Genomic DNA, 25,227 nt, shown 5'->3' with positions numbered 1-25,227 from the left:
TGCACCAATTTGTAAGTCGCTCTGGATAAGAGCGTCTGCTAAATGACTTAAATGTAAATGTAAATGACCCCGGACCAAGCGAGACGTTCGGGCCTTCTTAGGGATAACAGGATATTATCGCCGTTTTATCCCGGGATATGCAACCATTGCCAACCCCCTCACAAACCTCATCAGGAAAAACCTGCCAAACCAGGTAGAGTGGAAAGACGAGACGGAAGAGGCCTTTCAATTGCTAAAAGATGGCCTGTGTTCTGATCCCGTTCTACAGGATCCGGACTTCTCACAAGAGTTCATTGTGCAGGTCGACGCCTCGGATACAGGGCTCGGGGCCGTACTAGCTCAGGGTAAAGGTGAAGCAGAGAAGCCGATTCTCTTCATTAGTAGGAAGCTCAGCGATCAGGAACAGAGGTATGCGACCGTAGAGAAAGAGGCCTTAGCCATCAAGTGGGCCCTCGATTATCTCCGGTACTACCTACTGGGTCGGAGGTTTGCATTAGTTACTGACCATGCGCCCCTCACGTGGATGGCTGGTAAGAGAAACAATAACAACAGAATAGCCAGATGGTTTTTGTCTTTACAACCATTCTCTTTCCATGTCATCCACAGGGCCGGATCGAGGAACGGGAATGCAGACGCGCTGTCCCGACGCGACCAAGACGGTGCGTCTGGCGCCCGACCCTCCGGTTCGGTCCTGGGGGGGAAGGTATGTGGAAGGGCCACCAGAGGGCAGGCTGGGCTCATGGATAGTAGCCCAACAAGGCATGGGAGACAAGGTAACCAGAGGCAATTAAGCACAGCTGACGGTACTAATGACATACTCTCCTTCCCCTATAAGAGAGAGAATGGAACCAGCAGAGAGGGAGGGGAAAACTATCTCTGGAAGATGGCCACCGAGAGAGAGGAGCTATCCAGGAAGAACCACTAAGACGAGTGACGCCCAATTACTTGGTCCGCTCACAATACATATGAGATGAGTAATGCCAGATATGTAAACATTATTAAAGTGCCTTGTGTTCCATTCCCTAAAGTGGCCAGTGATTTCTAGTCTATGCCTACAGGCAGCAGCCTCTAATGTGCTAGTGATGGCTGTCTAACAGTCTGATGGCCTTGAGATAGAAGCTGTTTTTCAGTCTCTCTGTCCCAGCTTTGATATTGTCCTCAGCTTCTGGATAATAGCAGGGTGAACAGGCAGTGGTTCGGGTGGTTCATGTCCTTGATGACCTTTTTCATGATATTCCACTCCACTGTTCCGACGTCGCCGGCTTCTAACCATAATTATTATTTTATGCATGTAGGTTTATACAGCAGTAGATATCGGCACACATATTACCATGCCAGTTCCTGAGTGAACTATGAACTTGGGTGCCTGGGAAGCCTTTAAATGTAGATTCCTTGATGTGGTGAATGTGCTGGCTCCCATTAGACGGGTCAGGGTAAAGCAGAGATCTAGAACTTGGTTTAATCATGTGATTCTAGAATCTATCCAAGCAAGGAATAAGGCCTTTAAAAAATGTAAGAACTCTCAAGAGAACCATGATTTTGTCCTATATAAATGTCACAAAAATTAAGGATAGACGAGGATGGATGAAGTTAAGAGGAGTTTCTTTGCTGAGAAAATCATTGAAAACAAAAATGACCCTAAAAAGCTTTGGAAATCATTTAAGGAACTCGGTTGTAGTTGTACTACAGAAAACAAACTAAACAGTATTGGACTGAACATCAAAGGGGAGATGGTATATGAAAAAGCAGAGGTTGCCAATGAATTCAACAATTTTTTTTACTTCTGTTGCCAGCAAGCTGGTTAGCAAGCTGCCCACCAGTTCTGGTTTGTATGGAAGCAACCAAGTCAATAAGTATTATGTAGAGTTAGGGGTTCAGCCAAACTATTTTTCTTTTGCAAAGGTAGCAACAGCCAAAAGAGTCAATATGCTGGCAGATCTTAAATGCTCTAAAGCCACAGGCCTGCATAACGCATATCGTTAATCTCCCTCTTGAACAAGGCACCTTTCCCAGGGACATGAAACAAGCTAAAAATGATACCTCTGTATAAGAAGGGGATAAAGTCTGACCTTGTGAATTATAGGCCTGTATCTATCCTCTGTTTAACATCAAAGATCCTGTAGAGAATTGTACATGAGCAAATGTATGAATATGTTAACAAACAGGGTCTAATGTATGATTTTCAGTCGGGCTATAGAAAAACATACTCCACCGATTCATGTCTACTTTACATGACTGACTTCATCAGGAAAGAGATTGATGAGGGAAATCTGTGTGGAATGGTACTGCTTGATCTACAGAAGGCCTTTGATACAGTTAACCACTGTCTCCTAATCTCCAAACGGGATGCACTGGGGTTAAGCAGTATCCCTCTAGGCTGGGTAAAGTCCTATTTATTAGGAAGGGAGCAAGTAGTAGAGGTTAATGGTTCACTGTCTCAGGCAAAATCAATAAGTTGTGGCGTTCCGCAGGGGAGCGTGTTTGGCCCTCTGCTGTTTTTATTGTATATTAACGATATGAAAGATGCTCGTTCTTGCCTGTCTTTTTCTTTATGCAGATGACTCTACACTTCTGGTGTCTCACAAAAGTAAAACTATGTTGGAGAGCATACTTAGCACAGAGCTTACTAACATTAGCAAATGGCTTGGAGATAATAAGCTCTCTGTACCTAGTGAAAACAATCATTTTTGGATCCAGACCTAAATTGTGTAGGTCACCTGAAATCAGAGTGGAGTTAGGGGGTGAGGTGCTGACTACTATAACCTCTGTTGGCTACTTGGGATGGTGTGAGCATGGCCAATAAGGTGCTAGGGAAGGTTAATGCCAGGACTAACTTTTTGGCTAGAAAGTCCAAGCTGCTTGATAAGGACTCCATGAAAGTGCTTGCTACTGCCCTCATTCAATGTCATTTTGACTATGCTAGTACTTCCTGGTTTGGGGGCTTATCTAAACTTATGAAGGGGAAGCTCCAGATATCCCAGAATAAGCTGATCAGGGTAGCATTGAAGGTGAGTCCACATAGGCAGGGGCTGCTTTCAGGAACTAAACTGGCTGCCTGTTAAGGCTAGGGTGTCCCAGATTAGACTAGGTTTGGTTTACAGGAGTATTTATGGTCCTGCGCCCAGATATCTAAGTGATTACTTTCCTCGTGTTAGGGTTGCACACAATCACATCACCAGATCATTTGTTGCTGATGTGTGCTTATACAGATTCAGGAGTAATGCTGGGAAAGGTACTTTCTTGTATACTGGAGCCTCAGAATGGAATGAGTTGGCTCTGCCTAAAAAACAACATCCTCTCTGGACAGCTTTAAAAAATAAAGCAAAAATATGTTTGATATCTTCTGTGCCCATATGAATAACCCCTATGATGTAACTGGAATGATGAGATAATGTTCTTCTTCTATGTTTTTGTTTTATTATATCACTGCCATACTGTGTTTGATCTTGTCTAGCCATCTTGTACATTTACATTTACATTTAAGTCATTTAGCAGACGCTCTTATCCAGAGCGACTTACAAATTGGTGCATTCACCTTATGACCTCCAGTGGAACAGTAGTGCATCTAAATCTTTTCAGGGGAGGGGGTGAGAGGGATTACTTTATCCTATCCTAGGTATTCCTTAAAGAGGTGGGGTTTCAGGTGTCTCCGGAAGGTGGTGATTGACTCCGCTGTCCTGGCGTCGTGAGGAGTTTGTTCCACCATTGGGGGCCAGAGCAGCGAACAGTTTTGACTGGGCTGAGCGGGAACTGTACTTCCTCAGTGGTAGGGAGGCGAGCAGGCCAGAGGTGGATGAACGCAGTGCCCTTGTTTGGGTGTAGGGCCTGATCAGAGCCTGGAGGTACTGAGGTGCCGTTCCCCTCACAGCTCCGTAGGCAAGCACCATGGTCTTGTAGCGGATGCGAGCTTCAACTGGAAGCCAGTGGAGGGAGCGGAGGAGCGGGGTGACGTGAGAGAACTTGGGAAGGTTGAACACCAGACGGGCTGCGGCGTTCTGGATGAGTTGTAGGGGTTTAATGGCACAGGCAGGGAGCCCAGCCAACAGCGAGTTGCAGTAATCCAGACGGGAGATGACAAGTGCCTGGATTAGGACCTGCGCCGCTTCCTGTGTGAGGCAGGGTCGTACTCTGCAGATGTTGTAGAGCATGAACCTACAGGAACGGGCCACCGCCTTGATGTTAGTTGAGAACGACAGGGTGTTGTCCAGGATCACGCCAAGGTTCTTAGCGCTCTGGGAGGAGGACACAATGGAGTTGTCAACCGTGATGGCGAGATCATGGAACGGGCAGTCCTTCCCCGGGAGGAAGAGCAGTTCCGTCTTGCCGAGGTTCAGCTTGAGGTGGTGATCCGTCATCCACACGGATATGTCTGCCAGACATGCAGAGATGCGATTCGCCACCTGGTCATCAGAAGGGGGAAAGGAGAAGATTAATTGTGTGTCGTCTGCATAGCAATGATAGGAGAGACCATGTGAGGTTATGACAGAGCCAAGTGACTTGGTGTATAGCGAGAATAGGAGAGGGCCTAGAACAGAGCCCTGGGGGACACCAGTGGTGAGAGCACGTGGTGTGGAGACGGATTCTCGCCACGCCACCTGGTAGGAGCGACCTGTCAGGTAGGACGCAATCCAAGCGTGGGCCGCGCCGGAGATGCCCAACTCGGAGAGGGTGGAGAGGAGGATCTGATGGTTCACAGTATCGAAGGCAGCCGATAGGTCTAGAAGGATGAGAGCAGAGAGAGAGAGTTAGCTTTAGCAGTGCGGAGCGCCTCCGTGATACAGAGAAGAGCAGTCTCAGTTGAATGACTAGTCTTGAAACCTGACTGATTTGGATCAAGAAGGTCATTCTGAGAGAGATAGCGGGAGAGCTGGCCAAGGACGGCACGTTCAAGAGTTTTGGAGAGAAAAGAAAGAAGGGATACTGGTCTGTAGTTGTTGACATCGGAGGGATCGAGTGTAGGTTTTTTCAGAAGGGGTGCAACTCTCGCTCTCTTGAAGACGGAAGGGACGTAGCCAGCGGTCAGGGATGAGTTGATGAGCGAGGTGAGGTAAGGGAGGAGGTCTCCGGAAATGGTCTGGAGAAGAGAGGAGGGGATAGGGTCAAGCGGGCAGGTTGTAGGGCGGCCGGCCGTCACAAGACGCGAGATTTCATCTGGAGAGAGAGGGGAGAAAGAGGTCAGAGCACAGGGTAGGGCAGTGTGAGCAGAACCAGCGGTGTCGTTTGACTTAGCAAACGACAAATCTTGTCTCAAGAGGACCATAATGGAAATAAGTCCCAGACTTTATTGTGTGTTATCCTCAATGACTTTTTTCATGTGCATGTATGGCTTTTAAGTTTTATGCGTGCTTGTTTTTTTAAATGATCAAATTGATCAACTAAAGTAAACTAAAAATCCTGCCATCTCTGCTCTGGTTTAAACATGCTAAACCACCCTCAGTGTTAGTGTGACCTCTTATAATAATCTTAACCACCAATTCCAGTCAAAACAGACAATGATAACCCCCAGCTACCCTTTATAATTGAAATGCAGTACTTACTGAATGAATGAGTTGTTCTAATGATCGAAGCTGAGAGCTGCTGGTCTCACTGCCATCCCCTTCTCTCCTAAAACAGTGATGGGGTTGGTAGTGGCATTAGTATACGGAAACCCAGCACTTACTACTGTCCACTTGTAATCTCATTACTGAAAGGACATTTGATTCTGCTCTTCAGCTCTAGACTGTAGTAATGTTTGCCTTAATTCAAGTTTTCTTAGGCTAGGGTGATTGTTTGATTGGTTGCTAGGTTCCCTCCCCACCTCATCTCTCCCTCCACTACAGTCTTCTATTCAGACACACTCCACCAACCCTTCATCCATAATGGTGCACTGTGGGTAGTTGAGTTCTCTCCGGGGTAGTACTGACATGTTTATGGGTTTATTATGCCAAGGTATATGTTGAGGTGCGAGGATCAATAGGACCTTATTATCAGTAGCCACCAATGAGTAACATTAAGTTACTAAAGCTACTTATGAGTCCTGAATTGCACAGGAAGGAATAGTTCTTATTATTTAATTTTTTTCTCATTTTATTTTATTGCTATTCATTGTACGGCACTGTGCCACCCTAGTGTCATGACGTTAGCCTGGGGGTAGGTTTATGACAGTCATAAATACCTCTTCCCCCCTTTTCCCTCTCTCTACCCTACTGATGTTACATTTGCAAACACCTTGGTTAACATAGAGATTCTGGGAACATCAGAAGGTGGTGGAAATGAACTATATTCTGGTAATCCGACCAATTGAACATATGCGGTGGTACTTAATGAATATGATGTCAGTTCGGTTGTCATCTGAGACATTCTCATCAATGATAAGATGACATAAACTCTACAGTGGAAAGTCTACATATCAGAGTTATCGGATTCACATGGAATTGTTGTTCAATTTAAATGTTTGAATATGAAATTATTCGTGATGGGATGAAATGTGATTTTAGCTTCTAAAATGTGAGATTTGGGTTTTCACAAGGTAGGGCTCTACTCAATCAGTGGCCAAGCCCCTGTGAAGGGACATGGGCTATAAAACTTTTCAAACACGCCCTCCTCTTCCTTCCTATATAAAGCCTTGACGACAATATAACCTCCTGTTCCAAGGATGTGAGGACGACGGTCCGATGTCAGAATGGTTCAGATAATAACTACAGAACGAAGCCAACATCAGCGTGAGCTTTGGTTGCGAATGGTATGAACTTTGAACTCTCATTCACTACAGAAGTGATACCTCCTAGCCGTTGTGTTAGCAACAGCAGCTGCAAACGCAGATTAGGAAGGAACAGACAGAATATCCCGTCTACCATACAACAGCGTTACTACAACGTATTCAATTTACCAACAGAGACATTCTTCAAAGGACTCGGTTGGGCAACACGGCCTTCCATCTACCACCAACCTACCGAAGCGCAGCTCAGAGTAAATATTTATTGCATTTTCCTTTTCCAAATGGGCGGTAATTTAGAATGCATAAGATACTGTATTTACGATAGCACAGCTTCGCCCTTTGTTCCGCAGTCTTCCCGCTCTTTCACTCAAACCCAGCCCTTTTCTTTTGTGTAACAAGCTGTCATATCTGTTCCGCCCGCTAGGGACGTTTTCCTTTATGATGTAATTTGTAATCAAGTTATCATTTAATTATGTGTATGTGTAATTCTGTGTGATTAGTTAGGTATTTATTAAATAAATAATTAAACCCAATTTTCCATTGCTGATTCAACTTGTTTGCCAGGGTTCGTGCAGATAACCAAGAATTTACAGCTTTCAGATGAGACTGAATTAAGATGACGATAAATATTGACTACTGTTGATGTAAAATATTACTAGGTCTTTAAGAATTTATTCTGAAGATAACAGCTCTATAAATATTATTTTGTGGTGCCCCGACTCTCTAGTTAATTATATTTACATGATTAGCTCAATCAGGTAATATTAATTACGGATAAATTATTTTATAGAATAGCATGTCATTTCACTTAATCCGGCATAGCCAAAGACACGACACTAGGCTCAGGCACTGCAACTGCATTTGCTTTTAAAACATGTTACATTGTTTATCTCTTCTCATTGGACAATTATATACGGGTGATTCTGAAACTACGGGCACTTCCATGTCCTCAGGTCAATTTTGGGAATTTTATGTAAAAAAGAATCATAACAATATTTGTATGTTAAGTTCACACTGGAATCACCCCATACTTTTTTTAAACACCTCTCTATCAGGTATTTAGCTACTTTTCAGATGCATTTTTTACCTCAATTTCACTATTTTGCTCTTGTCCCTGACCCAGACTTTTAAGCTTCCACTATGTTTTTCTATGAGAAAACATTAATAATTACACATTATAGTATAATGTTATGTTCTACAGAAAGAGTCAATGAAATAAAATCTATATCAATATTTATTGTGAGTGTGCCCTTTATTGTCACGACTTTTGCCGAAGTCGATGCCTCTTCTTGTTCGGGCGGTGTTCGGCGTCACCGGCCTTCAAGCCATCGCGATCCATTTTTCATTTTCCATTTGTTTTGTCTCGCATTCCCACACACCTGGTTCTCATTATCCCTCATTATGTGTTGTGTATTTAACCCTCTGTTTCCCCCATGTCTTTGTGTGGTATTGTTTATCTGTTTTGATGTGTGAGTACGTTAGTCTGGTTATGTATACCCGTTTAGTATTTCGTGTTCATTGTGCCATGTGCTTTTGGTTCGCCTGAATAAAAGGCTCTGTGTGCTACCAAATACCTGCCTGACTCCCTTGCAGCCACTTACATATACCTGACAGAATACTACACTAATGATGGAGTCAGCAGGGACAGGTACCTATAGTAGCGGAGTCGAGGAGCGTGTCCAGGAGCACACGTCTTTGATTCACCATCTCGGCATCGCTAAGGATCGCATAGTTCAGATGATGGATCACTGGTAGAGACAAGGAGGTCCTCCAGTACCTCATCTAGTACAACAGGAGTCCTCACTAACCGTCCCTCCTGTACCCGGTTCCAGTGGGATGTGTCTCGCCCTTCCCAAAGAGTATGATGGTGCCAGGTCTTCCTGCTACAGACCTCTACCTGAGCACCATCTATCCAGCTCCCTCGGGAAGGGTGAGGGTGGCAGCCCTCGTCTCGTGCCTCTCAGGGAAAGCTCTGGAGTGGGACAACGCTGTACAGGGAGATGACTTCACAGACTTCACCCGCCGCTTCCGGGCATTCTTCGACCACCCTCCCAAAGGTAGAGCGGCAGTTGTAGAGCGGCAGTTGAAACGTTTGTTCCACCTAGGGCAGGAGACGAGGAGCGCCCAGGAGTTCTCACTGGAATTTCGGACATTGGCCGCTGGAGCGGGATGGAACGACAGGGCTCTCATCGACCATTAACGTTGATGTCCGTCGAGAGTTGGCCTGCAGGGATACCACACTTACCTTCGACCAGCTGGTGGACATATCTATTCGGCTGGATGACCTGCTGGTCACCAGCGGACATCCAGAGAGGGCTCTGTCGATTCCTTTTCCCAGCACCACCGCGGTGCCTATGGAGTTAGGAGGTACTGCGCATAGGGAGACTGGAGGAGGGGCTCTCACGTGTACCATTTGTGGCCGCAGAGGTCACACTGCTGGTCGGTGCCGTATTGGTTCCTCTAGGGTTCAAGATTTATCCAGGGTTTTGGCCAAAATCTGAGTGTGTCCCTATGTCTCTGAATATTCATCTATCTGAGGTTCACCCTCTCCTCCTCTGCCCTCCTCCTCACCTCAGTCTCCATTGAAAACCTCTCATTCATGACTCCCCTCCCTGTTTCCTGCCACCATTTCATCTATCTTCCTCAGCAGCTCTGGGACTTGAGTGACATCATCACCCCATGTGTTGGCCCTAGTGTTTAAAGCATGGTACCTATGCCCACACTTCTCCACCATCTCCTGGAGAAACCCATGTCTCACTATGTGTTCCTCTAGTGACATTCCCCTGAGTTTCTCACATTGGGTAAACACTACCATCATGTGTCTCCAGAGTATGTGGTTGAGAAGCTTGAGGGGGCCCTCTACTGTCCATTCCCTGCCTTTGCGTGAGTTCAAAGGGATGACCATGAGGAAGGCATGGGGACCTGGTTGACACATGGATATGCTGTCTTCTATGTTACGGTGGACAAGGAGAGGGTCCTGCACAGAGTACTGGATGCATCTGTCTGATGTGTTGACCACAGTGACCTGCTAGCCGTCTATTAAACCCTTTCTCCTCATACACCTCGACGTCCCTCCTGTCCAGGATGGTGTTTCCTGTTTGTCTCTTCTCCAGCCCAGGAGGATGATTCTTAGCTCAGGGAGATTATACTGGTCCCGTATTAGAGAGAAGAGTGTATGTTATATGAAAAATAACACACTTGAATTTTGGCATTACAGTATGACCAAATGTCAGTATTGCAATAAAACTGACTTGCCTAGTTAAATAATGGTTAAATAAAATATATATTTAAGTGTGAAGCATCCGGTTGGGGTTTCCACTCACTACCAAGTATGGTGATGAGAGGAAGCCCAGTGGCCACCAGTGGGAGAAGATGGAGTCAGATGGAATCACATTATGTTAATTGTCTCAATGATGAAACGTTTGACCTCAATACAAATTTTCTGTTCCCAAACCGGAATCTGATACGAACAGAGTGGACTAAGTTTTGTAGATTTTACCCTTTGCCAGAGTCTTAAAAACTTGCATTGTTAAGAAAGACTACAAGGGAGAATTGAGTTATTGCACAAGCCAACGTCACAGAATAGGCTTTCCCTAATGAAATATGCAAATACCTGCTAGAAAGCACTACCCATACACCGGCCTACAATAGAAGTTTCCACTGCTCATTTTGCTCATATTTAGCAGATTCCAGTTCCAGATATACACCTACTGTGTAAATTCTACTCAGATGCTACTTTAGACTGAGGGAGGATTGCTGCGTAGGTAAGGCTTGCAATTCATTTGATTAGATTACAGATCACTTTAAGTGTGTTTTTTCTGTGCAAAGCTGAGTATGCTTCAACAAGCACTATGTGGAAATGTATGCATCTATGTTGAAATTGTGCTGTTTATGGGATGTTTAGGTTCCAATGGTTGAAATATTGTCATCAGAATATGGTTCATGCTTGTCTCATCAGCAAGCATCTACAGTGCACCAGCAGTGCAGTACAACATTTGAAAAACTATTGTAAAATATGCTATTTGTCAGATGACTTTTTCTGCGAATGTGGTTAGTTTTCACAACGCTATGTACAAAACTCAAAACAGATCATCAAAAAGGCAGTGGTTTCAAAATTCTAACCACATTTCCAATTGACTAAGTATAAAATAAGCTTGTCAAAATAATACAGACACCTTTTCACCAAACTTGATCAGTGTTCCATCTAGAATACGTTTCATATGTTCAAATAAAGTAATTGTTTTTACAATACAATGCTCACATCATTTTTGATATGATTATCTTCTAATTTGTTAAAATACATTTGACTATTAATTAATCCGACTGCTCAAAATTGATTATCACTTAACTGTTTGGTCAATTTATAGATTTTAAACTGGTTTGTCTACTGCAGATTTTGAGCACTATATAATTAAATGTAAGGTATAAACATATAAAGCATGAAATAAATAAATAAATATATACTATTATGATGATAACTATTATGATTTTTAAAAAATGATATTGATTGTATGTAACAAATGCATCCCCTAAACAGTAAACATGTTTCTAAAATGAAGTTGCTGGGATCTTTATGAAGGGAAGGTTTCACACTGCTTTACTGAAATGTCATTGCCAGTACAGTATTGTACTATTGTAATATATGCCATTTACATAGCAGGCACTTTTATGCAAAGTGACAACAGTGAATCCACACATTTTTGTATGTGACCACAGTGGGATTCTAACCCACAACTCTGGTGTTGCTAGTGCCATGCTCTCAGTAACTGAGCCACACAGGACCACCATGTTGAATGCTGGGAATGTGGGTCCAGGTGCTGAATATTTTACTACTTTAGTGCACGTATGGGTGAATTTGTTCCCGTGCTTTTGCTCCCCTGGGGTCGGGGGACTACGTACAGATGGTGCTGCGGTTTATGGCTGGTTCGCCTGGTGTGGATAAAATCAAATCGAATCAAATTGTATTAGTCACATGCGCCAAATACAACAGCTGTAAACCTTACAGTGAAATGCTCTCTGGTTGGAGCTGACAGTCTGCACTTTCACCTGGTGGTCATTGTATCGTTTCGGTTCTGGGGTGCTGAAGTGCAGAGCCAGAGCAGCAGGGAATGTGTCACTGTCCCAATACTTTTGAAGCTCACTGTATATCACACCTCACCTGTCCACAATGCTAGTTAATGTATGGTGAGCGTTCTGACACATAATTATTCCTGTGCATCATCACCCAAATTGGTGCCACACATTTGTGGAAGATGAAGTGAGTTTCCCTCTTATAAATCCATTATTATTTTTAAATATATAAGTGCAACACGATATTGTTAAATACAATACAGGATTGGAATACAGGTAGTAGGTGTATGATTGCCATCCCCATGAGCCACCCTCCTTCAGGCCATGGATGTAGAATGTAATGACATTAATCCAGACCTACAGCTTGGATTCGCCATGACAAAAGGTTTTTCCCCAGGTTCATGAACAATAAGGATAGTTACTGTGTCAATGAGAACCTTTGGTCAAATTCTCCAAACAGATTGTCACAATGAAGCCTTTAACCTGGGGTGTTTACACACAAAGTCATCATTAATTGAAAGCACAAGCATAATTGACACTCCTGGACTCCACACGTGACCCACATGCAGTTAATAAACCCCACTGGAAACCCCCACTGTATAGCTTATAAAATAACATGTGCCTCTTTGAGCTGTCATTGTGAGCTGTCACAGACAGTCACAAATGTGATAGGCCCATAAACAATTTGTTACATAGGCACCTCTGTCACAGACATAAAGTCTGTTAACAATTCAGAGAGGCATGAGGTAAGATTCTATCTTCTCCTGACCTAAAGCCAAGGCTATTTTCCTATCCAGTCCCAGTCCCAATCCCACTGACACCCCAAATCTTCTTTTTCACATTAAAATTCCTAATTTAATAACTCTGTAATCCATATAGCCTACTGGAGGATGCATTATCAAATCACGTCACTTGCCTATACATGTCAAAATACAGCTATTGTCACGCCCTGGTCGAAGTATATTTTGTGTTTATCTTCATGTATTGGGTCAGGCCAGGGTGTGGCATGGGGTTTTTGTATTGTGGTGTGTTTTGTCTTGGGGTTTTGGTGTTGGTATCGGGATTGTAGCTTAGTGGGGTATCTAGCAAAGTCTATGGCTATCTGGAGTGGTTCTCAATCAGAGGCAGGTGTTTATCGTTGTCTCTGATTGGGAACCATATTTAGGCAGCCATATTCTTTGAGTTTGTCGTGGGTGATTGTCCTTATTCCTGTCTATGTGTTAGTGTACACAAGTATAGGCTCTTTCGGTTTTTGTTACGTTTATTGTTTTTGTAGTGTTTGTATTTAGATTCGTGTTACGTTTGTTTATTAAATTATGGATCGCAATCTACACGCTGCATTTTGGTCCGACTCTCCTTCACACCTAGAAAACCGTTACAGCTATAACATTTTCCACGCTTCTCTGCGCTGTCTCATATTTGTTGCCCATATGAGACCTTTGGTAGAGAACATGTGATCATCAAACAATATGACAGTAGATAGGCTATGGATATTTTTTTTAGACAGTTGGTCTCCGTTAAAATAGATTGATATTTAAACTATTTTCCCTCTTCACCCTCGTTAGTCATGCATGTCAGAGCATAAACTAAGCCATTAGGTTGAATGAATTGTCTGTAGAGCTCTGAGACAGGAATGTGTCGAGGCACAGATCTAGGGAAGGGCACCAAAATATTTCTGCAGCATTGAAGGTCCCCAAGAACACATTGGCCTCTGTCGTGGAAATTTCCTCTATTTACCAAATCATGGGAGCAAACCACACACACAAGTCAGAGTTAGTTATCAAAGTCCATCTTTAATTATATGAGCTCTATCACAATCCTGTGACTCTCAGGTAATTCAGTGTCTCTCAGTGAATTCTCTGAGAGCCCCTTCTACATTGCAACTGAGATCCTTTAATAGCAAAGAACACACATAGTCAGACAGCATAGACATAATAAATCGTTCATCTTTGTCTCCTTACTCAAACCCAGAACCATAAACCAATCCTCCATATCAACAGGCATATATCAAATTGTCATTTAGATACAACCAACTGTAAATACAACCAATCCTGGACAAGCTCACGGAGACACACTGAACTGGCACACAGACATTGTGGAGTCAAGAGATATGTTTACACATGATGACACTTTGACCTCTCCCCTCTCTGCGGCCCATGCAACTTAGTCTTGACATAGAACAGATAACTGCAACCCCGCCACAGTATTATACAAAAATACCATTCTGATGAGAAGTAACTTACACACATTTGATGAATATAAAACATCTTACATATGTTACCAACAAATTCTGAATCTTCCACGACACCTCCATCATTTTTAAATGGAGGAAGTCTGGAACCACCAAGACTCTTCCTAGAGCTGGCCGCCTGGCCAAACTGAGCAATCGGGGGACAAGGACCTTGGTCAGGGAGGTGACCAAGAACCAAAGGTCACTCTGACAGAGCACCAGAGTTCCTCTGTGGAGATGGGAAAACCTTCTAGAAGGACAACGCATCTCTGGGGCACTCCACCAATCAGGCATTTGGGTGGCCAGACGGAAGCCACTCTTCAGTAAAAGGCACAGGACAGCTCGCTTGGAGTTTGCCAAAAGGCACCTAAAAGACTCTCAGACCATAAGATACAATATTATCTGGTCTGATGAAACCAAGATTGAACTCGGCGGCCTGAATGCCAAGCGTCACGTGTGGAAGAATCCTGGCACCATCCCTACGGCAAAGTATGGTGGTGAGAGCACCATGCTGTGGTGATGTTTTTCAGTGAGAGGGACTGGGAGACTAGTCAGGATCAAGGGAAAGATGATCAGAGCAAAGGACAGAGAGATCCTTGATGAAAACCTGTTCCAGAGCGCTCAGGACCTCAGACTGGGGCAAAAGGTTCACTTTCCAACAGGACAATGACTGTAAGCACACAGCCAAGACAACACAGGAGTGACTTCGGGACAAGTCTCTGAATGTCCTTGAGTTGTCCAGCCAGAGCCTGGACTTGAACCCACACATCTCTGGAGAGACCTGAAAATAGCTGTTCAGTGAAGCACCCCATTCCACCTGACAGAGTTTGAGAGGGTTTGCAGAGAAGAATGGTGTGCCAAGCTTGGTGTCATACTGTCATACCCAATAAGACTCATATTTAAGTTTTTGCAAACTTTTGCAAACATTTCTAAAAAACAGTTTTTGCATTGTCATTTTGTGGTGTTGTATGAAAAAACAATTGAATCCATTTTATAACAAGGCTGTAACGTAACAAAATGTGGAAAAAGTCAAGGGGTCTGAATAATGCACTGTATTCTGTCATTCTTTGAAGGAGGTTATCTAGCAAGCTTAGCAACTTTGCTCATTTGACTTTTGTTTGACTACTGTTACAAAGTTTTTATGATTCAACAAAGCTATACTCGGGATGTGTTCTGCGCTTCCTGTGCGCACTCTGTGTTGAGATAGCCTACTGCTGAAATGCGCTGAATGCTGCAACAAGTATTAGACGTTCATTCATGTTTCTCATACGCCAATTTCGAAGTTGTTCCAAATGTCAAATTTCGAAGTGTTTTAGGTTGAGTTTAGTCATTAACTCCAAAATATTAAGGTTAGGTATTAGCTCAGAATGGTTAAGGTTTGGGATAGGCTTAAAATGAAATATGCAACCTTTTACACCAGAAGAAGATGCTTACGCCCATCCACAACACCCTAGCATAACTGAAACCTTCTTGAAGTTAACAGCGCTCACTGTTGCCCCTAGTGGCCGGTTTCTATATCTCCCGACATCCTCAGACATTGATGGTCTAATACTGACATGTATCATGGGTGACCTGGCTGGAATTAATTGAGGAACATGATAACACTCTGAATTTATAAACAGCCTGTTTCAAAATTCACAACATTGTCATTGGCAATATTGTCAATCAAATATATACTCATTACTAAATATCAGTTTAATTTGCTCTGAAATCATTACATTACGCAGCCAAGTCAACAAGGTGGCTCAGCGCTCTCTTATTTGGGGAGAACCCTGGCATAGAGACCATATCTTGGTTTTAAACTCTTTAAATGGTCACTGGATAAATTATGAATTCCCTGTACTAAAACTTGGTAGATTTTGGGGAAAAGATTCATTTCTAGCTGTAATTATATCTGAACAATATATTTCTATTTTGCATCAATTATTGTGAAATATGTGTTCAATGAACACACCATTGATCGCACATGAGATAGAAATGATGAGAATAAGATTTTCAGCACATTTTGTTGGGTAGTGCAAGTGTATTTTCTAATGTGAAAACAGTGTAAGAATATAGTACTTTCTGCATTAAAAGTGTTACCAGTTTGGAGTTTTGTACTAAGAGTTTTGAAAATTCACCACATGCTTGTGAAAATAGCATCAAAGCGATTTGAACAAAAAATTTAACCAAAGACAGGTTATTTTCCATAATCTTGTTGCATGTCATGGTTTCTTCATTCAAGCTTAATATGTTACATGGCCATTTCAATAATCCACATTATGTCAACATTTTAGTTTTCATCATTTCTGCAGTATCAATAACAGGATATCCTAAAAAGATATTGAATGAGATATCTGACTCTTGTTCTTTCTTATCAGTGGACGCAAGTTCCTGTTTTGCAGAAAATGTGCTCCTTCACATTCAGGGTATGCTCTTTCAGTAATTCTTCACTCTGAACCTACAAATGTTTTCTGCATATGTATTTTATTCCCTCTTGAAAATAAGTATGTAATTTATTGTAAAAACAAGTAAAGCATGGTCCTGATGTTTTATTATAGGGTCTTGTGTGGAATGATAGTTCCTGTCCGACTTTACAATAAGGTAACATTATTTGTTTTGTTCCCCTTGTCTTGAAGTTGGTGGATGGTGGTCTCATGTTCCTGCTCCTCAGTTTGACCATGATTTCTGCCCAGAGAGAAATGTCCTTAAACCCCACTACAATAGATCATTACACAGGTATAGCATCTTCTTCAGATTTCACACATTTCTACATCCCATTATTACAAGGCATAGTGAATATTTTGTACCTTGAACAATAAACCTCTTTTCCTTCACATGCAACTTAATCGGGTAATGTATGTTCATGTTTTGTCAGAGTCCCCATGTCAACTATGTAACAAGTATCAAACTACTGTGACAGAGGGGGAGGCCCTTAGTTTGCCAGCCTACGATGACCTGAGTGAGTTGGTTTCGGCCAGCGTGACTGAGTTTACCTGGTACAGAAACAGAACCCAAGAGCTCCCGTCCTCTGAGGAAGAGCGTGTGCATCATCATGGACCGGTGCTCTTCTTCCTCCCCCTTTTAATCAACGACTCTGATCAGTACTACACCTATTGGTAATACAACAACTGTGTGTGTGTGTTTAGGGGTTACATTGGTAATTGAGAGCGAGGGAGCCCTGTTTGGGAGGGTGAGGGTTGAGTCTAGGGTTAATGTTGAACCTGGATGTGTACATAGGGCTAGGGTAGGCATGCACATTTACAAAGAACAAACCTTAGGGTCCCTTGTCTTGCATGAACGTTGAATAAAATTCTATTTGAACTTACTCAGCCGATTGAAATTTGAGACAAAATATCCACAGAAAACTATTATTACCGACTTCAAAACGCAGAACTCTGTGTGTGGCAATACAGATGTTTGCTCCTGACCAAGCACAAGACGGAAGGACATGCACAATGATGCATGCATATTGACACAAATTCTGCAGGTGTTTACATGGTTTTGAGCATGTGCCAGGTGATAGAAATTTCAACGGCAGTTCTGGCACTCTAAAAAGTTGGGTAAATAATACTTTCCTGTGGATATTTTGTCTCAATATTTGACCCACTGAAGGACCAACCACCCAGAGAGCTGGTAGGGTAACATGTAATACAATTGTATTCAACATTCTGGCTTGTAAGGAAACTTTCTAAGTTTATACTCTCAGAAAAAACATTTGCTCTCTACAGCCTAAAACGTTCTTCAGCTGGCCCTCAGTTAGAACCCTGTTGGTTCCCTTTCGGATAACTGTTAAACTGTATGTGCTTATGTTCCAGGAGAAATGCAGCAGGCACCTGCCTAATTTTTGTGACAGAGGTGATTGTGGTCAAAGCCCAACCGTTCAATCATTCAGTCCTGTTTAACGATATCTCAGAGTCAGCATACAACATCCCTATCCCATGTCCTGACCCTGTGGAAAAACTATGCCAGGATGGAAAAGAAAACTTAGCCTGGTATAAGGTACTGAACATGACCAGAATGCTAACACAAACCTCAAGTCTGCAAAACTATTCAACATTGGTTCTCAACTCCTGTCCTAAAGCTCCTAAGGGTGGCACCAGTTCTTGATTAGTGGAATCAGGTGTGTTACTGCTATTTCAGCAAAGACGTTTATCAAATTGTTTGTCTTTAATTTCAGAATTTCAGTCTCATTCCAAACGAGTCTGAGAGAAATCTGTGGGTGTATGGCGCCTCCAAAGCAGACGAGGGCATCTATACGTGTGTGTGCACGTGGGAGCACAATGGGACGGTTCTCAAAACTTCAGCATCCAGGAGACTAAAGATCAAAGGTATGTAGGTTGTGACTTGATGACCGCTCTGTCAATCCTCTCAGCAGTTTATTTATTTGATTTTAGCTTTGCTGAAACCTCATCCAAGATGGCAGCAGGGTCAGCAAACATGGAAACTCTAGGCTACATTACAGCAGGTTATTAGGCTACACTAGGTACATTAGGCTCCATTTTATATCAAACAAACAGAATCAAAAGCAACAGCAACCCTCATATCACATGTTGTCTTTGTGGCAGCAACAATCATCAATAACAACGTTTTGAATGTATCCAAAAGTATCTTTCTGACTAAACTGTGTGTTTTGTCTCCTTCAGCTCCCTCTGCCTCGCATCCTCCTCAGATCAACCTGCCTAGAAACGGAAGCACAGAGACCACTGACCTGTGTAGGGATCAAACCTGGCTCAAATACTTTTGTTGTGCTAGATTTGGTTTGCCCAGTATATCTCTCTGTCTTCATAGTATCTCTTGTTCTTCATAGACACCACAAAGAAGTTGAGGTGTGAAGCGTTTTGTGGGCAGAACATTGAAGACAACTGTCACGTGTGGTGGTATATAAATGGAGTGAAAGTGCGCTCGCAGCAGCAAGGCTACTCTGTGAACACCACCAGGTAGGTACACACATGCACACACACACATATGGATTCATGCATACACACAAGCACACACACACTTGTTTTTGAAAACAAGGTAACAGAATTACCACATTTCCTTGAAAGCAAGACCCCAGATTCACCATTGAGAATTCGCTGTGTGAATGTTTTTGTGTGTATGTGTTACTGTAGCAAGGTGGAGGTATCTTCAATGCGGAGTATCTTCACAGCTATCCTGACCATAAACACAGTGACTATGAGGGACCTCCAGTCAAAGTTCGAATGTGTTGCAATGAACGACCAGAAATGGGAATATGCAGTGGTTACTCTCAAGCCAAGAGGTAAGTACACACACTCTTAAACAAACATCACACAGACACGTCACACAAACACACAAAATCACACATGCAAACTCCCTGTCTCTCCCTGTCTCCCCCCCAACAGGGTTTATGTTTATGGGTCTATGTGTGGTGCTACTGCTCTTCTTCTTGCTAGCTGCTGTGGCCGTTAAAGTCTTTGACATCGATCTGGTGCTGCTCTTCCGTGGAGTTTTCAAATGCTGTGGTCGATCTGAGGGTGAGAACATCTAGCCACCCACTGAAGTGTAATGATGCTATTTCACAAATATTTTTCATTGTACAGAAATGCTTATTCAGCCTACATGATCTATATAGTATTGGATACCATATAAACATATTACTACATTTAGTTCTTAGTCACCACACTGAAGCATGGCCCACTGATTGTGCAGTGCAGTTGTCTGCAGTAGGCCCTTCTCAACAGGTCCCGGCTGGGGTCAATCCCACTGCAAGTGTAGAAGTAATGGGCAAATTTATATTAAAATAACTCAATTTCAGTTCAACTAGAATTTAATCAAATCTCTACAATCTACTCCTTTCCTGCTGAGGTTTGACAGAAACCTCTTTTCTGTGTTTTCAGATGGGAAGGTCTATGATGCTTACGTTGTCTACCAGATGGATGGCGTAGACAAGGAAAGGGAGGAGAAAGTGTATCACTTTGTGAGCATTGTTCTGCCCACTGTCCTGGAGCAGAAGTGTGGCTTTAGACTCTTCATCCACGGCAGAGACGACTTACCTGGAGAAGGTTGGTTCTTTCAGACTGTGTCCTACCCTCTAAGAAGCAAATGTAACAGAAATAAACATTTCTAAAGTCAAAAGTTAACTTCTCCCGCTTCTCTCTATTCTGTTGTCCCCAGATCGCTTGGAGTTGGTGGAGGCCTGCATACGGCTGAGCAGGAGGCTGATTGTCATCCTGACCCCCAGCTGTGCTTGGTCAGACTCAGGAGGTCAAAGCTCATGTGGCCAATGCGGCTGCTCGTCTTCGCTGACCACAGCAGAAGACTATGACTGTCAGGTGGGGCTCTACCAGGCTCTGGTCCACAGTGAGATGAGCGTCATCCTCATCCAGCTGGGGGACATGGGGGAGGGTGGCTACACACACCTGTCCCCTGGCCTGCAGCACCTGGTCCGCAAGAGTGCCCCCTTAATCTGGCAGGAGGGAAGGCGTGGGTCGACGCTGCCCAACTCAAGCTTCTGGAAGAGGGTGCGTTACATGATGCCTTGGCCGTGCCACTCGACTAGTTTTGACAACCAGTTAATATGACTGTTCTATGTGAACAATCAGGTCTGAGGACTTGAAGTGCGTGTGGAGGTCTGGGTTCTCTGAAAATCCTTATTCCATTCATAGAAATATCATTAATTATTCCAGTGCAGTGCAGAGATATACACAGGTTAGCTGAGAACGTCACAAAAACGATGTGTACAATGTGGCAGAAGGCCGTGTGTTGTTGTGATTCTGGATGGCTAGCAACAATGACAAGAAACTGCCATGTGGGGAATAGTAAGTGGCTAATTTCAGCTAGTTTTATCTTGTTCTTGATTCCATGTCTTGTTTTTAGGTATTTTGACTGATGTCATGTTTATGCTAATATGGCAAAATGTGCTTGCTTACTAACCAACAACTGTAACAATGTATTTGTGAGAGAACAAGTGTTCATGGTGTAACTTTTTTATGTTTTCAATAAACATTGGAGACTAAACATAGTTTACATGTTGTCAACAATCTAAACTGGATGGGGAAAAGGACACGACTGTAAATCTGAACAGTCAGCATTACAGATACCATGTAGGCTAATCATGAAAGTGATAACTGCTGCCACAGAAGATCATCAATCAACAGATGTATTGTTGTATTTTTCTGTGATGTTATATCGATTCCCGTTGTCATTTCATGTTGTTTTCATGTGTATCTGAGCTATTGCCTTTCAAGCAGGCAGAAATACAGCAGGTATGACGAGTTTTGTATTTCTGCCTGCTTGAACAGCAAACAGGTCAGATACACATGAAAACATGAAATGAACACAGGAATCGATAGATCGCTCAGAAATGCACAAAAATGATATGACATTCAAAATGGGTGAATGTTCCCTTAAGGTCTCATAATAGCCTAGAACATATCAATGACTAAGCAGAAAACACAGGATGGTAAAGGAAATATAACAAACATTTAGTTCACAACAACTGACTTGAGAAAGACTGATAATGTGAATATTTTGCTAATGGGACCACAAATGAATCATAAAACTAGGAGATCTACCAGCCAGTTTCTCTAGTTGATTTTCATTCCTTTATTACTACTGATACAGTATGTGATTGAGGTAGAAATGTATAACCTTGAACTGCTTCCGGTGCTGCAGTCTTTAATCTTTTAACCACACTTTGGTTTTGGTAGAAAAGTCACTGCCAGGAAATGCTTATGTTTTCTTTTTTTTAATGAATAAAAAACATTATTTTTTTCACCAGAGAGTGTGTCTGAAGTTACACATCCCAATATTACAACAGTTTCACTGTTTTGAAATAAAATGTTCAATATATGTTCTTAAACATCCTCTTGTTATACGCTTTGGGGTTCGGTTCAATTTCGTTTTGGATTTTGTTTTGGATTTCAAGGTTGGTTCTCTTCGGGTGTTGCTTGCCTTGATTGGTGTCATCCTCGTAGGTCAGGATGTGTTGCACCATCCTCTTGTCTCACCTGTTTGGTTTGTGCCACGTTTATTTGCACTCTCTTGCCTAAGTTGGTGTAGGTTTTCTTTTCCTTTAATTTGTCTGATATCAGGCAAATCTATTGGGCATCCATGGTGGGTGTTAAGATCAGGCTTGGAAATAAGTCATTTCAAATCATTTCGTTACTGTAATTGAGTAGCCTTTCTGTGCAGGAAGTGTAGAATTACATAGAGCTTGACACCATATTTTATGACAAACAGTTTATATATGTCCTTTACCATTATAAACTAATTTGATTTCTAAGTTAAGAGTTTAAATTAAATATGTAGACAAAATAAATATATTTCTTCTAAAAAGTGGGCTAAAAAGTGGGGTTGTGTCCGCGACAAGGTCGTCATGGCAAAAGAATAAACAAGGGACCGCAGAGTGGAGATAACTTCAGACTTCCTGTCTCCACTATCTTAGACATAAAGGCTGTGAGAACTGGTTAGAACCTAAGGAAGTGGAGCCAATTACCTATCTTTTTTTATATAGATACTAAAGAAAAATAATGCAACAAGTAAAGTGTCGGGCCCATGTTTCATGAGATGCAATAAATGATATAAGAACATTTCCGTACATTCAAAAAGCAGATTTCTCTCAAATTTTGTGCACAAATTTGTTTTACATCCCTGTTCGTAAGCATTTCTCATTTGATAAGATAATTCATCCACGGGTGTGGTATATCAAGAAGCTGATTAAGCAGCATGATTATTACACAGGTGCACCTCATGCTAGGGCCAATAAAAGGCCACTTTAAAATGTGCAGTTTTGTCACAACACAATGTCACAGATGTCTCAAGTTTTGAGGGAGCAGGCAATTGGTCATTTTAATGTCATTTTAGAGAATTTGGCATTATGTCCAAGGACATTCATGTCCAAGGTCATTCACGTCCAAGGTCATTCACATCCGACTTCTTCACCTGTAGGATTGTCTGAAACCAGCCACCCGGACAGCTGATGAAACTGAGGAATGTTTCCGTCTCTAAAAGCAGCCTTTTTTGGGCTACTCCCCTGCCCAGTCATGAAATCCATAGATTAGGGCCTAAAGAATTTATTTCAATTGACAGATATCTTTATATGAACTTTAAATCAGTAAAATCGTTCATTGTTGCATGTTGCGTTTATATTTTTGTTCAGTAGGTTACCTCCCCCTAGAAGAGGGTATATAGCTCCTTGTGTAGATGAGGTATATATAGACTGTAATTTGTAAACAAACAAGATCCTCTCTGGTATATCCTGAGTTCCTTTCCAGTATATCCTGAGAATTCCTTTCCGGTATGTCCTGAAAGGTACTCTCCAGGTTCATCCTGAGAGAGTGATCTTCCTTGCAATTGCTTGAATAAACCTCTTATTACTGATAAATTAGTTCTTCTAATGAGTTTTCCTCAACAGTATGAGTCATAATACCCCTAAAACCTAGAGGTCAAACACGGAAATGGTTCCAATAATTTTTCCAACATACATTTTTCCATAGAACATAAATTGTTCTAAAATCCCCTATGTTTCATGTAGGTTTTGATAACCATGTAAATCTCTCTCGGACAAGGTAGATTATATGAAGCTTATATGAAATCCTCTTTGCCCTCCGACGAACAATCAAACAGGCAAATTGTTATAACAGGACTAAGATCGAATCGTACTACACCGGCTCCGACGCTCGTCGGATGTGGCAGGGCTTGTAAACTATTACAGACTATAAAGAGAAGCACAACCGAGAGCTGCCCAGTGACACGAGCCTCCCAGACGTGCTAAAAAACGTCTATGCTCAATTAGAGGCATCAGCTGTTCCGGACGACTGTGTGATCATGCTCTCCGCAGCCGACTTGAGTAAGACCTTTAAACAGGTCAACATTCACAAGGCCGCAGGGCCAGAAGGATTACCAGGACATGTACTCAGAGCATGCATGGACCAACTGGCAAGTGTCTTCACTGACATTTTCAACCTCTCCCTGTCTGATTCTGTAAAACCAACATGTTTTCAAGCAGACCACCATAGGACCTGTGCCCAAGAATACTAAGGTAACCTGCCTAAATGACTACCAACCCGTAGCACTCAGGTCTGTAGCCATGAAATGCTTTGGAAGGCTGGTCATGGCTCACATCAGCACCACTATCCCAGAAACTCTAGACCCACTCCAATTTGCATACGTCACCAACAGATCCACAAATGATGCAATCTCTATTGCACTCCACACTGCCCTTTCACACCTGGACAAAAGGAACACCTATGTCATAATGCTATTCATGGACTACAGCTCAGCATTCAACACCATCGTGCCCTCAAAGCTCCTCAATAAGTTAACTTCTTGATGACTTGGGGGGCAGTATTGAGTAGCTTGGATGAATAAGGTGCCCAAAACTGCCTGCTACTCAGCCATAAAAGCTAGAATATGCATAGTATATTTGGATAGAAAACACTCTGAAGGTTCTAAAACTGTTTGAATGATGTCTGTGAGTATAACAGAACTCATATGGCAGGGGAAAACCTGAGAAAGAATCCAACCATGATGTGGGAATCCAACCATGAGGTTTGGTCGTTTTCCAACTCATTCATGGGATATTGGTCATGTTGCACTTCCTACGGCTTCCACTAGATGTCAACAGTCTTTAGAAACTTGTTTGAGGCTTCTACTGTGAAGGAGGGGCTCATAAGGGCTCTTTGAGTCAATGGTCTGGCAGAGTGCCACGGGCTCGTGACGTGCGGTCATGAGAGTTAGCTCGCGTTTCATTGCTTTTCTACAGACAAAGGAATTCTCCGGTTGGAACATTATTGAAGATTTATGTTAAAAAAAACATCCTAAAGATTGATTCTATACATCGATTGACATGTTTCTACGGACTGTAACGGAACTTTTTGACATTTTGTCTGCTCCTAGTGAACGCGCTTCGTGACTTTGGATTTGTTTAGAAAATGCGCTAACAAAAGCTATTTGGACATAAATGATGGACATTATCGAACAAATCAAACATTTATTGTGGAACTGGGATTCCTGGGAGTGCATTCTGATGAAGATCATCAAAGTTAAGGGAATATTTATAATGCTATTTCTGACTAATGTTGACTACACAACATGGCGGATATTTCTTTGGCTGGTTTGGGCTCTGAGCGCCGTACTCAGATTATTGCATGGTGTGCTTTTTCAGTAAAGTTTTTTTGAAATCTGACACAGCGGTTGCATTAAGGAGAAGTTTATCTAAAGTTCCATGTACAATAGTTGTATCTTTTATCAATGTTTAATACTGTGAATTGATGTGGCTCTCTGC

The 25,227-nt window shown here is 42.5% G+C and overlaps 1 protein-coding gene across 2 annotated transcripts; it reads left to right on the top strand.

The window, feature by feature from the left end:
- Nucleotides 1–10,374: 10,374 nt before the first annotated feature.
- On the top strand, nucleotides 10,375–20,961 carry LOC115109778 (interleukin-1 receptor-like 1). 2 transcript variants are annotated; one of them, XM_065012995.1, is made up of 12 exons: nucleotides 10,375–10,461; nucleotides 16,358–16,405; nucleotides 16,616–16,715; nucleotides 16,855–17,095; nucleotides 17,795–17,978; nucleotides 18,157–18,307; nucleotides 18,623–18,691; nucleotides 18,787–18,916; nucleotides 19,091–19,239; nucleotides 19,394–19,474; nucleotides 19,838–20,002; nucleotides 20,115–20,961. In XM_065012995.1, exons 2-12 carry the CDS (start codon nucleotides 16,385–16,387, stop codon nucleotides 20,519–20,521), a joined length of 1,698 nt encoding a protein of 565 aa, XP_064869067.1. In that variant the 5' UTR covers nucleotides 10,375–10,461; nucleotides 16,358–16,384; the 3' UTR covers nucleotides 20,522–20,961. The 2 variants fall into 2 exon arrangements, with proteins under 2 accessions (XP_064869067.1, XP_029490926.2); XM_029635066.2 differs by having other exon boundaries at nucleotides 19,343–19,474.
- The last annotated feature ends 4,266 nt before the right edge of the window (nucleotides 20,962–25,227 follow it).

Source organism: Oncorhynchus nerka, linkage group LG3, assembly GCF_034236695.1.
Source record: "Oncorhynchus nerka isolate Pitt River linkage group LG3, Oner_Uvic_2.0, whole genome shotgun sequence".
In the NCBI taxonomy this organism is placed as follows: Eukaryota; Metazoa; Chordata; class Actinopteri; order Salmoniformes; family Salmonidae; genus Oncorhynchus; species Oncorhynchus nerka.
The sequence above is the reverse complement of the archived record's forward strand: the minus strand, read 5'-3'. Positions and strand labels throughout refer to the sequence as shown.